This window comes from Mandrillus leucophaeus, unplaced genomic scaffold (assembly GCF_000951045.1).
Source record: "Mandrillus leucophaeus isolate KB7577 unplaced genomic scaffold, Mleu.le_1.0 Scaffold4, whole genome shotgun sequence".
Classification (NCBI taxonomy): Eukaryota; Metazoa; Chordata; class Mammalia; order Primates; family Cercopithecidae; genus Mandrillus; species Mandrillus leucophaeus.
In genome coordinates, this window is record NW_012104253.1 from 10,421,684 (window position 1) to 10,440,743 (window position 19,060).

Consider the following 19,060-nt stretch of genomic DNA (forward strand, 5'->3'; position numbering starts at 1 on the left):
TTACATACAAGGCACAAAGATAAAAATAAGGATTGATTTCTCATCAGAAATTATGCCAGCCAGCTGAAACGAAACACAAAGAAAGGCATATTACCTCTGCCATATTTGTGCCCAGCATGTACAACCTAAAGTTGACATGATAAAATATCAGAAAATTCCAAATTGAAAGACATTCTACAAAATATCTAGCCAGTATTCTTCAAAAGGTCATAGGTCAAGAAAGACAACACCTGAGAAGCTGTGCCAGACTCAAGGAGAATGAAGCAATGTGACAGCCCAATGCAACATGGGTTCCTGGACTGGACCCTGTACAAGAAAAAAGGATACTAGTAGGACAACTGAAAAAAGTTTGAATAATGACAATATACAGAATCACTGTAATTTCCTGGTTTTGACCATTATACTATGTGATATGGTTTAGTTCTGTGTCCCCACCCAAATCTTATCTTAAATTGCACTCCCATAATTCCCACACGTTGTGGGAGGAACCTGGTTAGAGATAATTTGAATCACGGGGGCAGTTTCCTCCATACTGTTTCCATGATAGTGAATAAGTCACATGAGATCTGATGGATTTATCAGGGGTTTCCACTTTTGCATCTTCCTCATTTTCTCTTGCCACCACTATGTAAGAAGCGTCTTTCACCTCCCACCACGATTCTGAGGCCTCCCCAGTCATGTGGAACTGTAAGTCCAATTAAACCACTTTTTCTTCCCAGTCTTGGGTTTGTCTTTATCAGCAGCGTGAAAACAGACTAAAGAAGTAAATTGGTACCAGTAGAGTGCAGCATTGTTGAACAGATACCCAAAAATGTGGAAGCAACTTTGGAACTGGGTAACAGGCAAAGGTTGGAACAGTTTGGAGGGCTCAGAAGAAGACAGGAAAATGTGGGAAAGTTTGGAACTTCCTAGAGACTTGCTGAATGGCTTTGACCAAAAGCCTGAAAGCGATATGGACAATAAGGTCCAGGCTGAGGTGGTCTCAGATGGAGATGAGGAATTTGTTGGGAACTGGAGCAAAGGTGACTCTTGTTATCTTTTACCAAAGAGATTGGTGGCACTTTTCCCCTGCCCTAGAGATTTCTGGAAATTCGAACTTGAAAGAGATGATTTAGGGTATCTGACAGAAGAAATTTCTAAACAGCAAAACACTCAAGATGCGACTTGGGTGCTGTTAAAGGCATTCAGTTTTATAAGGGAAGCAGAGCATAAAAGTTTGGGAAATTTGCAGCCTGATAATGTGATAGAAAAGAAAAACCCATTTTCTGAGGAGAAATTTATGCTGGCTGCAGAAAATTGTATATGTAATGAGGAGCAGAATGTTAATCCCCAAGACAATGGGGAAAATGTCTCCAGGGTATGTCAGAAGTCTTCACAGCAGCCCCTCCCATCACAGGCCCAGATGTCTAGGAGAAAATGGTTTCATAGGCTGGGTTAAGGGTCCCCGTACTGTGTGCAGCCTAGAGACTTGGTGCCCTGTGTTCTAGCCATTCCAGCCAGGGCTGAAAGAAACCAACATAGAGTCAGGCCATGGCTTCAGAGGGTGCAAGCCCCAAGCCTTGGCAGCTTCCATGTGGTAGAACTTGTGCACAGAAATCAAGAATTAGGGTTTGGGAACGTCTGCCTCAATTTCAGAACATGTGTGGAAACCCTTGGATACCCAGACAGAAGTTTGCTACAGGGGAGGGATGCTCATGGAGAACCTCTGCTAGGGCAATGCAGAAGGAAAATGTGGGGTTGGAGCCCCCCAACACAGAATCTCTATGGGGGCACTGTGTAGTGGAGCTGTGAGAAGAGGGCCACTGTCCTCCAGACCCCAGAATGGGAGATCCACCAACAGCTTGCACCATTTATCTGGAGAAGTCACAGACACTTAATGCTAGCCCGTGAAAGCAGCGGGGAAGGAGGCTGTGCCCCGCAAAGCCACAGGGGCAGAGCCACCCAAGACCAAGGGAACTTCTCTTTTGCATCAGTGTGACCTGGATGTGAGACCTGGAGTCAAAGGAGATCATTTTTGAGCTTTAAAATTTGACTGACCTGCTGGATTTCAGACTTGCAGGGGCCCTGTAACCACTTTGTTTAGGCCAATTTCTCCCATTTGGAACAGCTGTATTTACCCAATACCTGTACCCCCATTGTATCTAGGCAGTAACTAGCTTGCTTTTGATTTTACAGGCTCATAGGCAGAAGGGACTTGCCTTATCTCAGGTGAGACTTCGGATTGTGGACTTTTGGGTTAATGCTGAAATGAGTTAAGACTTTGGGGGACTGTTGAGAAGGCATGATTGGTTTTGAAATGTGAGGACATGAGATTTGGCAGGGCCAGAGGTGGAATGATATGGTTTGATTCTGTGTCCCCACCCAAATCTCATCTTGAATTGTACTTCCACAATTCCCATATGTTGTGGGAGGGACCCAGTGGGAGATAATTTAAATCATGGGGGTGGTTCCCCATACTGTTCTTGTGATAGTGAATAAGTCTCACAAGATATGATGCCTTTATTGGGGGTTTCTGCTTTTGCATCTTCCTCATTTTCTCTTGCCGCCACCATGTAAGCAGTGCCTTGTAAGCATGCCTCCCACCATGATTCTGAGGCCTCCCCAGTCATGTGGAGCTGTAAGTGCATTTAAACCTCTTTTTCTTCCCAGTCTCGGGTACGTCTTTATCAGCGGCATGAAAATGGACTAATACACTGTGGTTATGTACTATAGTCATATGATATGTTCATATTTGTGGAAGCTGAGTGAAGGGCAGATGGCAAAAACATGATTTTTGCAAATTTTTGTAAGTTTAAAGTTATTTCTAAATTAGAAGTTTAAAAAGAATAACTCACATAAGCCATAACACAATGGGAAGATGTCTTTAAAGTTCGAGGCAGAAGGGATGTCTGGAAATCAGTGAGAAATTTGCACCTGTGCGTGCATGTGCATGTGCGTGTGTATGTTGCAAGGACTTGGAAAGCCCTTTTTTTCCTACCTTTCTACTACTGTAGGGGAAGGCTAAACTTGACCTCTTCCCATCTTAGTTCTTTGTTGGGATGGACTCCTGTAACAAAAGACAGACAAGAGAAAAATCAGTTTATAACATGGGCCATGCACTTCACACAGGAGAAACCTGTATAAAAAGCAACTCAAAATGGTGCCTTAGAACTCCACTTATCTTTAATAAAGAGCAATAAATTAGTAGGAAAATCATGGGACGGGACAAGGGAAGTGGTTTTATGCTTCCAAGGGCAGGAAATCATGGAAGGTAAACATATGGGAGGAAACCTTGTTTGCATAGTCCTCTGATGCCATCTCTGGGTTGATAAGAGTCTAGAGTCATCTCCAGTAAAGGGGAATTTTTATCTGTCTAGGAAGAAAGGGGGGAAGATAGAGAAAACTTTTTCTCCATTTGCTGCTTAATTACCTTCAGTTCAAAAATAATTTTTATATCAGAAATGCATATTTAGGGTATATTGGTCCATTTTCACACTGCTAATAAAGACATACCCAAGACTGGGTAATTTATAAAGAAAAAGAGGTTTAATGGACTCACCATTCCACATGGTTGGAGAGGACTTACAATCATGGCAGAAGGTGAAAGGCAGGTCTTACGGTCTTACATGGCAGCAGGCAAGAGGGAGAATGAGAGCCAAGCGAAAGGAGTTTCCCTTTATAAAACCATCAGATCTCATACGACTTACTCACTACCACGGGAACAGTATGGGGGAATCACCTCCGCAATTCAGTGATCTCCCACTGGGTCCCTCCCACAAAACGTGGCAATTATGGAAGCTACCATTCAAGATGAGATTTGGGTGGGGACACAGCTAGACCATATCAGGGGGTAACATAGACTGGTTTCCTTTACTACCCACCTACCCAAGCACCCGCTTCATAGGATCCACACAAAGTAAACTCTTGCAGTTCTCTCATTGTTTCCTGGAGTCTGCTTTTGGTCTCACAGGACTGCCTTAACACTTGTTTTTCAGATGTTTACCCCTGTAGGTCTCTGGATAAATTTGCCTTAGAAGCCCCTTGATGTCACCCTGAAGAGTGGCTTTCAGAAGCTGTGCCTCCTGCCCGAGGGGAGTTCCAGGAAAGGTTCTACATCACCTGTGAGTTTATCTGGGTCACCAGAGGCCTTCCCGTCAGAGCTTTCCCAATCGTTTTTGGCCAAGGAGTGTGAGAAGCTAAAGTTCATAACAACTAGAAGTCAGACAGCCTGCTTTAACTCTAACAGGAAAGGTATTCATGGTGGGGCCTGAATATCTTCCTTTGTAAAATCAAAGCCTGGAGACAGGGTTACTTACTTCTGAGGTTCAATCTGGTTCTAAAATTACGCAACAAATGCCATTCCTGTAGCACTTCCTTCCTACCGGGCGAGGTACTAAACTCCACAAGCACCACTTCAGTTCATCCTTCCAGAAGTCCTAACGGCTCAGCCTGGGGAGCCCCATTTTATAGTTTGGGAAACTGAGGCTAAGAGAGGTTAGGTAGCTTGCTCAGGGTCATGCTGCTGGTGAAAGAGCTCAGGCTACAGTGCTATGCACTGAGTTTTCTCACTTTCCCATCTAACTGGAGGGCTAAAGGTCAAAGAGTGGTTGGCTCCCTTGCTGGGAGGTGTACAGGAATAATGTCGTCGCTGAAGGAGGGGGACTTCTGAGCCACACCCTGGGGTCCAGGGCTCACAGCCTTAGGAGCAAGATCGTCCACGCACTTCCTGGTTCCTTGGTGCTGCTGAGATACTCATAGGACAGAGTCTGAGTTCTGGCCATTTAACAGAGGAAGAAAGGCCGGTTCGGTGAGATTAACTTACATCCCAGCAGCTAGGAATTGGGAGTGGAGGACCTCAGATTCACACCAGGGCAGGAGGCAATGGTCTGGTTGAAGTCTTCACAATTTTTCCAGTATACTCTGCTGCCTTCGTTTGTAAGGATCCATTTCTGAAACCCTGTGCCCTGGCTGGACGCGGTGGCTCATGCCACTGTAATCCCAGCACTTTGGGAGGCAGAGGCAGGTGGATTACAAGGTCAGGAGTTCATGACCAGCCTGGCCAACATGGTGAAACCTCGTCTCTACTAAAAATACAAAAATTAGCTAGGCATAGTGGTGGGCACCTGTAATCCCAGTTACTCGGGAGGCTGGGGCAGGAGAATCGTTTGAACCCAGGAGGCGGAGGTTACAGTGAGCCGAAATCATGCCATTGCATTCCAGACTGGGTGACAGGGCAAGACTCCATCTCAAAATAAATAAATAAATAAATAAATAAATAAATAAATAAATAAATAAATAAATAAAAGAAGCCCTGTGCCCTAAGACCTGCACACTCGCTAGCTCCGCTCAGACATTTAGCAAAGCAGACACCTTCCCAAGCCTGGAGGAAGTGCCCCTGCTTTTTGCGAATCCACAATCCCTCAGCTGCAGAGCTCGACCTGGATGGGCAGGCCAAGGCTGGCTCATATGCATGGCGTGGGTCCAGCCTGGCCCCTCTACACCCTCACTTTCACCTCTTAAAGAACTGCCTATCAACAGAGCAGGTACTGCCCGAAAGGAACACCCTGGAAACTTGTTGGGATACTACTGCTCTTCATAAATGTTTGTGGTGAGTACTACTAGCATTTAAGGATTGAGGGTGAGCAATGCCAGACATACCAGAACACGCAGGGCAGTCTCCCACGATGAAGAGGCCGCCAGGTCCCCCAGGACTCACATGTCCACCTCAAGTTCACGTGGCATTATCTGAGCCTAGAATCTCAGTCCTGGGGCTGCTTTGTTTCATATAAAAATACAATGTTTATCCAAGGTTTTACTACACACTGCATTTTCTGTGAAGACAATGACCGTGTAAATCAGGGAAAGATCTGTATTTTGTTTGTTTGAAACTTTACCAAGCATTATTTACCATTTTGAAAACTCTATCCCTGGTAGTAACATTGGTTGTCGTGTTGACTGGCCAGCAGTGAGCATCTTACATGCGGCCTCCTGCGGGCTCCATATTGGGTGGCCTCACTGCACCTGCCCAGGCCCTTAGACCACAGCACTGCCATATTCAGGGACACATTATTCTCTTTTATTATGCCTCCACATTATCGTTACAGCATTGTTTTTTTTAATTTTGTGGGTAGGTTATGTTAGCTATACATTTCACTTCAAGGGTAGTAGTAAGGGGCACATAACAAAATATTTATTTATATATTTTAAAAAAGAGAGTCTGCGAAGTCTGAGACGTTTTCCCATAAAGGGTCTCCACCAGCCTCAACTCTGAGTACCCAAGGATTCAGTCTCAAGTACAGAAACATTGCAAAGCAGGACATTTACCTTGAAAGGAGCTATGTACTCTAAGTAGTGATTTACCTGTCTGCTTCCCACACTGGACTGACTTGAGGGCTGAGAGAGCAGGTCCTGAACATCTCTGCTGTGCCCCCCAACCGACATCCCCACAGTGTCCAGTACTGGGTTGGGGACTCAGGAAGCATACACGGGATCCCCCAGTGCCTTCTTTCTCGAGGTGTTCAGCACCTAGAACAGCTCAAGAGAAATCCCCAACGTGCCACCCAGAAGGAGCTGAATCTTACTGGGGTGAAGCCTTGAGTTGCAAGGCAGAAGCTCTCACGATGGGATTTGGGTCATATTCTGGGTTACAGGAGGAGCTGGGGAGTATGGGAAGCCTCCCACTTGGTCTTTGGTTTTCCGAAAACTCCACCATCACAAGCAGGATGTTAATCAGTAACCGTCCCATAGGCAATCATACTTTGGAATAGCAAATATTTGCTGAAGGTTCTGAGCTGCAAAGCTGAAGCTTTGGTTTCTGCTCTGAATGAAGGACATTTCCAGAACCCAAGGCCACACACTGGTAAGAGGTAGTGGGTTACCGGAGACCTTCAACGAGTCTAATCAGGGAGGGACCGGGAGAGATGGTATCATCTCTGGGTGGGCTCCAACGTGAGGGCTGCGTGGCTGAGCAGTGCAAAGGCCTCAATCCTGCACTCCATGGGGACTGCACATACAGACCAGGAGCTGGAGCGGGGTGAGAGGTGAATTATAGTCACAAGGGGATCCTCTGCAGGAAGGAGGCCAAGGGAAAGAGGCTTGAAAGGCTTGATAGTTCACCCACTGCAATTCACTGCTGGAGTAAGCAGGGCTCCCCTTCCCAGGGCTGAGGGGAGGAGGGGGTGTGTGCTCTCCCAGGGCTGAGAAGTGGCGGGTGAGCTGGTGGTTCCTTACTGCCCGGGCTCTGTCTAGGAAGGTGCGTCCTCACCATGCTGGATGGTGTCCTAGTCCAGGAGCGCCCCCTGAACTCCTGGCCTAGACTTCGAAGGGTTGGGTAGATGAGCAAAGACCTTACAAAGACCTTAGGGGATACCTGTTCAGGAGCGCCCAGGAATTACTGGGCTACCACTCTGCAGACTGTAGGACAAGCTTCAAGAACAGGAAGGTAAGACTCAGCATTTGGAAGCGGTGACATCTGGTTGGCGTGCTGGGCTAGTTTCCCAACCACTGTGACAGGGAGAGCTAACCTTGAATTCAGGAGTATTCTGTGTGGTCTTAATGTAGAAAGTAGCATTAAATGATGCCACATAATCGTCTTAGCTCAGGCTCCTCTAACAAAACACCACAGACTGGGTGGCTCCAACAGCCGTTGATTTTTCACAGTTTTGGAGGCTGAAAGTCCGAGTCAGGGTGCCAGTGTGGCCGGATTCTGGAGGGCTGTCTTCTTGGCTTGCAGATGGCCATCTTCTCACTGTGTCCTCCCATGGCAAGGAGGTGCGGAGGGGAAGTCTGGTCTCTCTTCTTCTTATAACAGCACTACTGCTATCACAGGAGCCTTGCCCTCGTGACCTCATCCCAAACCTAATCACCTCCCAAGGGCCTCAACTCTACTGCAATCACAATGGGGGTTAGGGCTTCAACTTATGAATTCTGGGGGAACACATTCAATCCATAACAATAAAAGCATGAAACTGGGCTGCGTTTACACTGAAAGAGCTATTTCCCCAACATTTACAATAGTTGAGTGACCTATTGAACACAGTCTTGCCATTTAGAGTCAAAAAGAGTTTCCTCAACAGTGTCCTTTGGGAAACACAGTGGAAGTATTTCACTGCTTCTTTAAGGCAGAGGGGAGTGCCGTTCAGACTGCAGAGTGAGGCCCTGAATTCTGGGGTGCCATTCAGCCTAAACAAGGAGCAACATGCTGGGCCCTGGCGCTGGAGGCGGTTTTGTCCCACGCATAGATAAGGACTCAGTCCCTGCATTAGGGAGAAGACGCCTGGGAGTTCCCCGCCTGTCACATTTTGCTGCAGGTGACCTCGGTCAAGAATAAGGGTCTCTGCGGATGGGAACTCTCATGAGGCCCGCAGCATCCACCCTGTGCTCACTGGGCTGGGTGGCCGACCCCATGCAGACCCTCCCAGGGCAGTGGGCCCAGAGAGAGGATGAGGGAGGGCAGGTGTCCTGGGGGTCCTGCTCAGTCAGCCTCTGGGATCAGGCCTGCAGTGTGGCTGAACACCAGAACTGAGTTGGGACACAGCCAGGTGGCCCAGCCCAGCCCCAAGCCATGTATTTGGATGGAAATCACGCAAGTGTTCGGGAGCCAGGCTCTGTGTCCAAGGATGTGGAGGGAGCCTAAAAGGCAACAGAGAAGGGGACAGTGAATGGTGAGGAAGTGTGGCTCCCACGCTGTGCAGCCGGGGGCAGTGAGAGCCGGCAGGCAGCCCAGGTGGCTGTGAGGGCTCTATGAGGCCACAGTGGAGGGAGCCCAGCAGTAGGTTGTATGAATTGCGGGGCCTCCTGCTACCTGGGAGCCGCAGCTATAGGAAGGAAGGAAGACCTCCAAGGAACTGTGTGGCAGAGGTGCAGTGCGAAGAGAATTTTGATCAAAAATCCAGGGAAGCTCCAATACTTTCCCCCTTCCTTGCCTAACAGGCATGCAGGCACTCCAATCCCTAGCCAAACAGGGCACAGGGCAAGGCTGGCCACCCATCTGGATGGGCAGCCTGATGGCCAGAGGGTCAGGGCAATGAACGAAGCAGATCAGGGAAAGGTGTGTGAGGACCCCTGATTCCACCTGCTCAGACCCCCACCTTCTGTGCTGCCTCCTGCTCCCAGAGCGGGGTCTCTTGCCCTAGCCCTCAGGAAGGAGATGGGATGAATAAAAAAGGGGTCAGGACCGAGAGCTGCCTGACAGCTGGGCAGGGAATGGGAACTAGAGGAGGTTTTGCTCTGTGAAATAATGTCCCCTCATTGGGTGAGCAAATGTCACCCACACTTGCTTCAGGTCTCCCTGGGACAGGGCTAACCTACTTGAGCCACAGGAAGGAGGCAGGGTCCCTGAAGAAGCTTTTACTATCCACTAAGACACTTTAGGAGGCATTAAAACCATCTCTATCCTCTTCTCTCCACAGGAAGTCTTGCAGCTGAAGGGAGGCACTCCTTGGCCTCTGCAGCCGACCACATGAAGGTGGTGCCAAGCCTCCTGCTCTCCGTCCTCCTGGCACAGGTGTGGTTGGTACCCGGCTTGGCCCCCAGTCCTCAGTCGCCAGAGGCCCTGGCCCTTCAGAACCAGACCGGTGGGGTAGTGCAGGCTCCCAGGGAGGAAGAGGAGGATGAGGAGGAGGCCAGCGAGAAGGCTGGTGAGGAAAAGAAAGCCTGGCTGATAGCTAGTGGGCAGCAGCTTGCCAAGGAGACTTCAAACTTCGGATTCAGCCTGCTGCGAAAGATCTCCATGAGGCACGATGGCAACATGGTCTTCTCTCCATTTGGCGTGTCCTTGGCCATGGCAGGCTTGATGCTGGGGGCCACAGGGCCGACCAAAGCCCAGATCAAGACAGGGCTCCACTTGCAGTCCCTGAACACCACCAAGCCCGGGCTCCTGCCCTCCCTCTTTAAGGGACTCAGAGAGACCCTCTCCCACAACTTGGAACTGGGCCTCACACAGGGGAGTTTTGCCTTCATCCACAAGGATTTTGATGTCAAAGAGCTCTTCCTCAATTTATCCAAGAGGTATTTTGATACAGAGTGTGTGCTTATGAATTTTCACAATGCCTCACAGGCCAAAAGGCTCATGAATCATTACATTAACAAAGAGACTCAGGGGAAAATTCCCAAACTGTTTGACGAGATTTATCCTGAAACCAAATTAATTCTTGTGGATTACATCTTGTTCAAAGGTACTTTGATAATATTCTGCTCTCCCAAGGCCACAGGGTCCTACAACTGTCTCTCCCTTTCCTTCCGTTAGGCCAGCATATGGTTAACACTAAATGATTTTCTATGAATGTGTTTTCAGGTTTCAAATACAGGTTGATACACATATTGAACAGTCACTTGAGGTCCTGCCCTGGCATCCTATGTGCTTGTAGTCCTTATAATTTTCAAAGCACTCTACACAGCTCCCCTCTGATGTTTAGAAGCACAGGGTCATTCCAAAAAGAGGGAGGTGGGGGGTTTATCTGGGGGATTTAGAAGTGAATCATTGCTCCTTCATTTTTACTTTTTTGACCAGCTCTCTGCCCTTAGATTCTTATTATAGGAAATAGCGACACTCCACCTACTATAGAGTTAGAGGTTAAATGAGACAATGAATGTAAAGTGCCCAGATGGACTTGGCACATAGCAGACACTGAGTATCTATGGTTTACTTGTTCTTCCTGTCAATCAGCAGGTAGAGCAGGAGTTGTTGTCTCCTTTCTAAAGATCAAAGCAGCTCAGAGAGGTTAGCCTGATCAAGGTCACACAATAAGTGGCAGAGGCAAAACCCAAACAAGAGCCTCCTGACCTCCTGATCCTAGGTTCTGTCCAGCCCTGCCTCCCTAATGGGGTACTAGATATGGGCTGGATGCCACTTTCGCAGAGCTGGCACCAGACTTGCAAAGCCCCGGCAGGGGAAGCCACTTTACAACCAGCCAGGCCACACCCCCAGGGCAGACATTTGTGTGGAGAGTCATGTACCTGCCTGCTGGTGGCCTCCGCATTGTGGGGCCTTCTCTCAGAACCACATTAAACAGTGGGTAAGTGAGAAGTGTCACTCCTGCCACCTTGGACTCTGCATGTGCTTGTGCCTGGTGTGAATGAGACAAAGTGGCAGTCAGAGGTGCCAGGAAAAGGCTTTTCTCTAAGCTGGAGCCAACTATGAGGGAAAGACTGTGGATTTTGTTCAGGTCCAGGACAATGAGGGAAGCCAGGGATTGTTAGGAAACATTTCCCTGCTTTCGTGTGCGATTCCCAATAGGGCCTGCAAGTGGAGTTGTATTTTGTTAGCTGGGCTAGAGGCCGGGGAAAAGCTATTTTGGGGAAATTTATTTTGCCTGCCTGAGCTGTGGAAAAGCAAACCCAATTAGGGAACGCCTTGGAATGAGAAGTGAGATAGAAGGTTCCCTCTTTATTATTTGAGCAAGAACAATGCTTTTCAAAGAGGGGATTTCTGCAATGAGTTCTTCTCTCACTTGTTCAGGGAAATGGCTGACCCCATTTGACCCTGTCTTCACCGAAGCCGACACTTTCCAGCTAGACAAGTACAAGACCATTAAGGTGCCCATGATGTATGGTGCAGGCAAGTTTGCCTCCACCTTTGACAAGAATTTTCATTGTCATGTCCTCAAACTGCCCTACCAAGGAAATGCCACCATGCTGGTGGTCCTCATGGAGAAAATGGGTGACCACCTCGCTCTTGAAGACTACCTGACCACAGACTTGGTGGAGACATGGCTCAGAAACATGAAAACCAGGTACAACTCTTGCCCACATCCTATACAAACTCTACCTTTCCATACTTGCAAACACTCAGCAGAATTTCGTTGAATGCACTGTGGTTTAATGCCCATCTCCTCCAGTGAGCTATAAGCTTCCTGAGGGCAGGGCAGCATTTGTCTTTTTTTCCACTCTATCCCCAACATCTGTCACAGAGTGCCTGGCGGATTCATTCATTGAGTCCACCAGTATTTCACGTTCTGCTACCGTGATAAAAGTATGATGCCAGGAATTCATCAGCAAACGAAACAGGAAAAATTAGTCTGCCCTCACGGAGCTTACATTCTATTGAAGGAAGACAAAGAACAAATTAAAAATAGGTAATAATGCAGGGAAGGAAACAGGGAGCATCATCAGGATGCAGATGGAGGTTAGGGAAGGCCACTCCAAGAAGGTAACAGTAAGCAAACATCTGAAGATGAAGGATAAACCATGTGGATATATTCGGGGAGAGAAATGTTATGTTACAGGCAGAATTGTACAAGTTCTGGAATGGAAGTGTACCTGGTGGGTTTGAAGAAGAGCAAGGAGGCAAGTGGAGCTTCAGCAGTTGAAGATGAGATCAGAGTGGAACCAGGGGCCCAGTCACCAGGATCCCACCTTACAGTCCCCAGAAAAGACTTGGGCTTTTCCTGGGTGAGGCAGCAAGCCACTGGATGGTTCTGAGTAGAGGAGCAACCTGATTTGACTTCTGTTTTTAAAGGATCACATAAGCTCCTGTGTTGATAAAAGATACTAGGAGGTAAGGATGGAAGCAAGGGAGACTGGTTAGAAGGTTACTAGCAATCCAGGTAGAGATGCTCCTACCTGGACTGCGGTGGTGGTAGTGGTAGTGGAAGTGATGAGAAGTTGCTGGATTCTGGATCTATCAGGAAGTGAGAGTTGGCAGGATCTGCTAACGGACTGCATGTGGGTGAGAGAGGTGTCAAAGGTGATTGCAAAGTTTTTGGCCTTAGCAACTGGAAGGACAGATTTGCCATTTACTGAAATGGGGAGGAACAGGTCTGGGGTAAGTGCAGAAGTTCAGTCTTAAACACTTAGATCAGAAATATCTATTAGACATCCAAGTTGAGATGTCAAGACGACAGGTGGATCTGGAGTCTAGGGTGAGGTCCAGGCTGGAGATATAAATTCAGTCATCAGCATAGAACTAGAATCTTGATGCATGACAGGGTTGGGGTCTATACATAGAGAGGAGAGGAACAGAAAGCAGAGTGGGCACTCAAATGTCTGCCTAGTAAGTTAATACACCTATTGGAGTACAATGAAAATGGCTGCAATATAAATTCCATGGCTATGGCTTCTGAATCCCGTGACTCAGATTTTGGCAGAGACGAGTCCAGCTAAAGGTCCCTGGGGTTAGTTTTATCTTCATTATTCTTCTTTCATTTTTCTTCATATCTTTAGCACCTAACAAAGAACCCCAAACATCACAAGCCCTCAAGAAATGTTTGCTGAATGAATAACTTTATAAATTAATCTTCAAGATACATCATGTCCTCAATTTTTTTTTTTTTGAGCCACAGAACTCATCTTTCCAAGCAACATATTTTCAAAGGAGGACTCCAGTATACAAAATAGATGGTATCAGAGTTTCTCTGGCTAAAGATGGGGAGAGGTTTAAAGTTTTCTTTGTTCCCCTTCCCATTCATCCCCAGACTCCTTGGGTCTGCAGAATCCAGGAGCTGAAAACAGTCATCATCCAGGAGTCTGCAGGATTGCTGAAAGCAGCTGTTATCTCAGGTTGTTTTTAAAACATAGGGAAATGAACACATAAGTACTTTGCTAAAGAGAATGTGAGTCATTGGCTGAGGAATAAAACTCGTTCCCTGAAGCTGAAGTACTATTTGATAAGCTAGAAATATTTTCCCTGAAATAGGAAATTGTAAAAGAATGGCATGAACTTCATAGTCAACTGAAAGACTCATTAATGGAAACAATCTTAAAGAACAAAAATTGTGACCTTTTTGGTGTCCATAGACTATGGCTTTGTCTACATTTCACCATTATCTGTTCTCGTACCACAGAAACATGGAAGTTTTCTTTCCAAAGTTCAAGCTAGATCAGAAGTATGAGATGCATGAGCTGCTTAAGCAGATGGGAATCAGAAGAATCTTCTCACCCTGGGCTGACCTTAGTGAACTCTCAGCTACTGGAAGAAATCTCCAGGTATCCAGGGTAAGTCAGGATCTTTCATCAGAGCCCAACCTCAGCATGAAATGTCACCAAAACAAATGTTTTTACAAACCATTTAACTTTGATAAAATACCTAAGTGTAATGGAAAATTATATTTACATCCCAAATACTTGAAATAGCACCCAGGTTGGATGTTTTAAGAATTTCAAGCAACTTTATTAAAATACCTTTTCAACTATTTCAAGTAGACCTCTCTCCTTCTGCTTAAGTGCTCAGGGAGAAATTTGCCCCTGAAATAGAACTGGTTTACAGATACATCATCATTTATGTTGAATACAACTTGAATAGTTCATGAAATTACACCACCTTTACAATGAAAGAAACCCCTAGAGATCATCTAGCCCAACTTCTCCCTCCTTGTGGAAATCCCCTCCATAGCCCTATGAAATAGCCCTCCAACTTCTGTCTCTTCCTCTTCATGCTTCCAGTGACAGCAGACTCACCATTTCTTTGAAAAGCTGCCTAATCCACAATAGCTAAAATTGTTTATATATATGTGTATGCATGTATATGTGTATGCGTATACATATGTATATACATATATACATACATACATATATATATATATATATAGAGAGAGAGAGAGAGAGAGAGAAAGACCTATAACTTCTACCTCATACTATTTCTAAAACTAAGAACAAATTTAGTCACCATCCACATAGAATCCCTTCAGTTACTCAGTGTTTCTCAGTGGAAAGGTTCTTGGTTTTGAGGGGAACTGCTTGTTGTTCAGAGCAGTTGTGCATGTTGCAGGGAACTGGTTAGCATTGCTGACCCATGTTCACTAATGCCAGTAGGAAACTCCAGTCATCACTATAAAAATGCTCCCACACATTTCCAAATGGCAGCTACATCTCTCTACATTCTTCCTTAGTTGTGTGGTTTGGCTAATATTTTCTCTTACAATTGCAATTTTCAATTCCAAGAGAGACTAAAAATGGCATCCACTGAAGTAGGACACAGTAGGGCAACCGTGGCCTGGAATCAGGTTTTACCACCTCAAGAGAGATAAGACAATTAAATAAAACAACCCTGCAGACCAGCACCTGAAAGTGTTTCTGCTATGAACACATGAAAAACTGAAATGCACTGCTGATTTACAAAGGGCCATCATGAAATTTAAATTGTAAACCATTAAATATTCTCCCTCTGTTTGCTCTGGGGAGTTAATTTTTCTCTAGGAAATTAGGGAATTTCCTGGAGTGAAAATCAGTGTATGTTTTTATTCTCTATTATAACACAGTAATTATATAGGTACATCACTCATATCACATCCTGTTTCTGTAAAAAAGGGTCTCCCAAACATAGCAAGCAGCCACAATATAGGCAGCCAGAATTCAGGAAGGCTCCAGGGACCCCTGGGCTTGGCCCAGAAAATGCCTCAGAGTAGTACCAGGTGCTGGGAAGCTGATACGGAAGACTAGCCATTCCCTGCCTCCACCTTGCCTGCCAAAAGGAGTCAGAGGACTCAAGGGATCCAGGCAGCTTGAAAACCTTTTAGGAGCACCAGCTCAGCTCAACAATTAGTAGTATAAAGCACATGCTCAATAAAGATTTGATGCATGAGTGCATCCTGAGTCCATGCCTGGAATGTGTTTCACATATTCCACAATACTTCACATTGGGTTCCTGAGGTCTTCTGGTATTGTTGGAGACTCCTGTGCAGTCCCTGGTGAAACCCCAGACCACTGCTCTTAATGTAGATGGGCCTGCTCCACTAAATCCCAGTAGCATGATCCCATGGGTAGGACCACTGTGAGGAATTTCAAGGGGCTCATTTAATTCCTCCTTTGCACTGCCACACAAATGGTTTTTCACACTATTTCCTTTTCCAGGTTTTACAAAGAACAGTGATTGAAGTTGATGAAAGGGGCACTGAGGCAGCGGCAGGAACCTTGTCAGAAATTACTGCTTATTCCATGCCTCCTGTCATCAAAGTGAACCGGCCATTTCATTTCATGATCTATGAAGAAACCTCTGGAATGCTTCTGTTTCTGGGAAGGGTGGTGAATCCGACTCTCCTATAATTCAGGACACGCATAAGCACTTCGTGCTGCAGTAGATGCTGAATCTGAGGTATCAAATCCACACAGGATACCAGCAATGGATGGCAGGGGAGAGTGTTCCTTTTGTTCTTAACTAGTTTAGGGTGTTCTCAAATATAGTAGTCCCCACTTATCTGAGGGGTATACATTCAAAGACCCCCAGCGGATGCCTGAAACGGTGGACAGTGCTGAACCTTATATATATTGTTTCCTACACATACATACCTATGATAAAGTTTAATTTATAAATTAGGCACAGTAAGAGATTAACAACAATAATAACAACATTAAGTAAAATAAGTTACTTGAATGCAGGCACTGCAATACCCTAACAGTCAAACTGACTATAGAGAAGGCTACTAAGTGACTCACAGGCGAGGAGCACAGACAGTGTGGAGACATTGGGCAAGGGGAGAATTCACATCCTGGGTGGGACAGAGCAGGACGATGCAAGATTCCATCCCACTACACAGAATGGCATGCCACTTAAAACTTTTAGATTATTTCTGGAATTTTTCATTTAATGTTTTCAGATCATGGTTGACCATAGTTAACTGAGACTACAGAAAGCAAAACCATGGATAAGGGAGGACTACTACAAAAGCATTACATTGATTTTTTTTTAAAGATGTTTGTGTAATCTGTCTGGTATTTTAAGCCTGTTTCTAACAGCCTTAGTTATTTGGCTGAAGACTAGCTGGGTAGAATATCTTTTCTCTGTTGCTCACATATTTGGATTTTTAAAAAGTTGTAGATGAGAACACTATGTAGAGATAAAGCCCAAAGCCTTTAACAACTTGATAAGTTGTTAAACTGAGAACTTTCACAAAAGTATCCATCTTGTTTTTGATATAAATGGAGATACATGTAGATATTCATAACTGTCACTAATTTGCTTTTTATCCTGTTTCTACATATCTGTCCTTGGAAATATAATTTTAACAAATATTTCAAAGATTTTAGGAAACGTCATGTTCTGTTAAAAACTTCCAAAAGTAATTTTGATTAATAAAGCCTTTGGGCTTTATCTCCTTGAGTCAAGTGCTTCTCTCTCTTTACTTCTCTCTGGTGCAACATAAGTGTTTTATTTTAATCTATTATGGAGTCATTTATTGCTGACTGACATCAGAAGAAAAATAGCTCTAATTAGTCCTGATCACAGCATCTAAACTTCCACGGTGCATCAAATCGCTTGGCAGAGGCATTGGCTGAACCACAGATCATCTAGTTCAATACCTTCATTTTACAAAGGAAAGAAAGAGGGACCCAGAATCAGGTCCACATTCTTACTTTCATGGGCCGTAGGCACTTTAAACCTCGTAGACTCCTTTCCTTCATGAAGATATATATGTTTTATGGCTGCATTGGTAGAAAGATGAATATATTTGTCTTTTGAAATTGCGTATCTGGCTTCAGAGTTATTTGTCTAGCATATGGCGATAAGCAAAACACCTTCATGGGCCCTTACAGTACTGTCGGCCTTAGGCACTGTGTCTTCTGCATCTAGTGGATAAGTCATACCTTATATACCAGTGGGAAGAAAACACTTGTCCAAGGTCTTCCAGTGTGGCAATGGCAGTCAGAGGCCTACCTTTCCTGAGTCTAGTCCCCAAGCCCTTTTTACTCTTCCTTCCTTCCATCTAAAACATCTGATGGGGACTAGGTAAACAGCATGAACTATAGCTACCCATGGGGGTTAAACAGAATATAAGTACAAACTTTGTCCCAGGGTGAAAAGGGAAATTGTAAATATCCCTGATCTTCCTTAGGCAGTCATTTTCTGTCACAGAAACAGAAAAGACCATATTCAGAGAATCCTGAATAGAGCTAACTTACAGTGTCAACTATGTTAATTAAATGCCTAATTGGATTTCTGTCTGTCTGCTATCTAATGTTTAAAAAAATCTAAAATTCATTTATTGATTATTTAATATAATCCAGAGTAATGTGAATAGGTAATAATATTAATATGCAGCCTAAATACAGTCTTTTCATCATTCCAGGTTTTGGAATGATGAAAAGTCAGTACTTAGACTGCATATTAATAAAATAAAATTCATTCCTGTATTCATTCCAACAGCACTAATTGACACTTATGAAGGGACAGGCAATTCTAGGCCCTAGAGGGCCAAAGACAGAGGACTAACTCTAACTGACATTCTTAAGTCACCCTGTTTGTGTTCAATTAGTCAGATTTGTTTGTGGAAAAATAGTAGAGGAATAAAGTAGAATCCAGTCAAATTTCCCACTTTTAAGAGATGAAATCTGGAAAATTAAGTCTGTGAGAGCACAATACTCACTGAAATCAATATGGCCAAACCCAGTTATAAAAAGGTACATTATTATTGAAGGATTCATACAGCATGCAGATAACAAACTCCTGCCTTCTTCCCACCATATACACTGCAAAGCAACAACAGCATAATAATTGTATTTAACATACTACTCTTTAAGGTAGAAAATGGACCTATTCTATGTTTTAAATATACTTTTTAATGTTCCCCCATATTTGCTTTAAGAAGCTCCTAAGACACTCAGTTTCAGATTTCCCGAGTACACAGGCATGACAGAAAAATGCAGACCAATAAAAAATGTAATTTACCTCACACAAATACACACACACACAAATTCGGGGTTTCCAACTGAGCGGGGAAAATCTTAATATTGTACAAGTCTTCACTATATGTAAGTGTTGTGTTTTTTTGTTTTGTTTTGTTTTTGAGACGGAGTCTCGCTCTGTCGCCCAGGCTGGAGTGCAATAGCACGATCTCGGCTCACTGCAACCTCTGCCTCCCAGGTTCATGCCATTCTCCTGCCTCAGCCTCCCAAGTAGCTGGGACTACAGGCGTCTACCACCACACCCGGCTAATTTTTTATATTTTAAGTAGAGACAGGGTTTCACCATGTTAACCAGGATTGTGTTGATCTCCTGACCTCGTGATCCGCCTGCGTCGGCCTCCCAAAGCTGGGATTACAGGCGTGAGACACCACACCTGGCCAAGTGTCGAGTCTTAAAAATTGTTCCTACACAGACACACTCAACCACACATTCTCACACATACATGCTGTAACAACTGAGAACAGG

At 45.1% G+C, this 19,060-nt stretch overlaps 1 protein-coding gene across 2 annotated transcripts; it reads left to right on the plus strand.

Annotated features, from left to right (window-relative positions):
* Window positions 1-6,761: 6,761 nt before the first annotated feature.
* On the plus strand, window positions 6,762-16,602 carry SERPINA10 (serpin peptidase inhibitor, clade A (alpha-1 antiproteinase, antitrypsin), member 10). 2 transcript variants are annotated; one of them, XM_011991708.1, is made up of 5 exons: window positions 6,762-6,838; window positions 9,390-10,154; window positions 11,438-11,711; window positions 13,761-13,911; window positions 15,766-16,602. In XM_011991708.1, exons 2-5 carry the CDS (start codon window positions 9,440-9,442, stop codon window positions 15,955-15,957), a joined length of 1,332 nt encoding a protein of 443 aa, XP_011847098.1. In that variant the 5' UTR covers window positions 6,762-6,838; window positions 9,390-9,439; the 3' UTR covers window positions 15,958-16,602. The 2 variants fall into 2 exon arrangements, with proteins under 2 accessions (XP_011847098.1, XP_011847100.1); XM_011991710.1 differs by lacking the exon at window positions 6,762-6,838 and adding an exon at window positions 6,930-7,420.
* Window positions 16,603-19,060: the final 2,458 nt, after the last annotated feature.

Excerpts from the sequence above, each read along its gene's own strand:
- SERPINA10 (XM_011991708.1), top strand. The coding sequence starts at position 9,440 with ATGAAGGTGGTGCCAAGCCTCCTGCTCTCCGTCCTCCTGGCACAGGTG. Across the intron at positions 10,155-11,437 it reads GGATTACATCTTGTTCAAAG|GGAAATGGCTGACCCCATTT; the intron begins GTACTTTGATAA and ends TCACTTGTTCAG. Across the intron at positions 11,712-13,760 it reads CTCAGAAACATGAAAACCAG|AAACATGGAAGTTTTCTTTC; the intron begins GTACAACTCTTG and ends CTCGTACCACAG.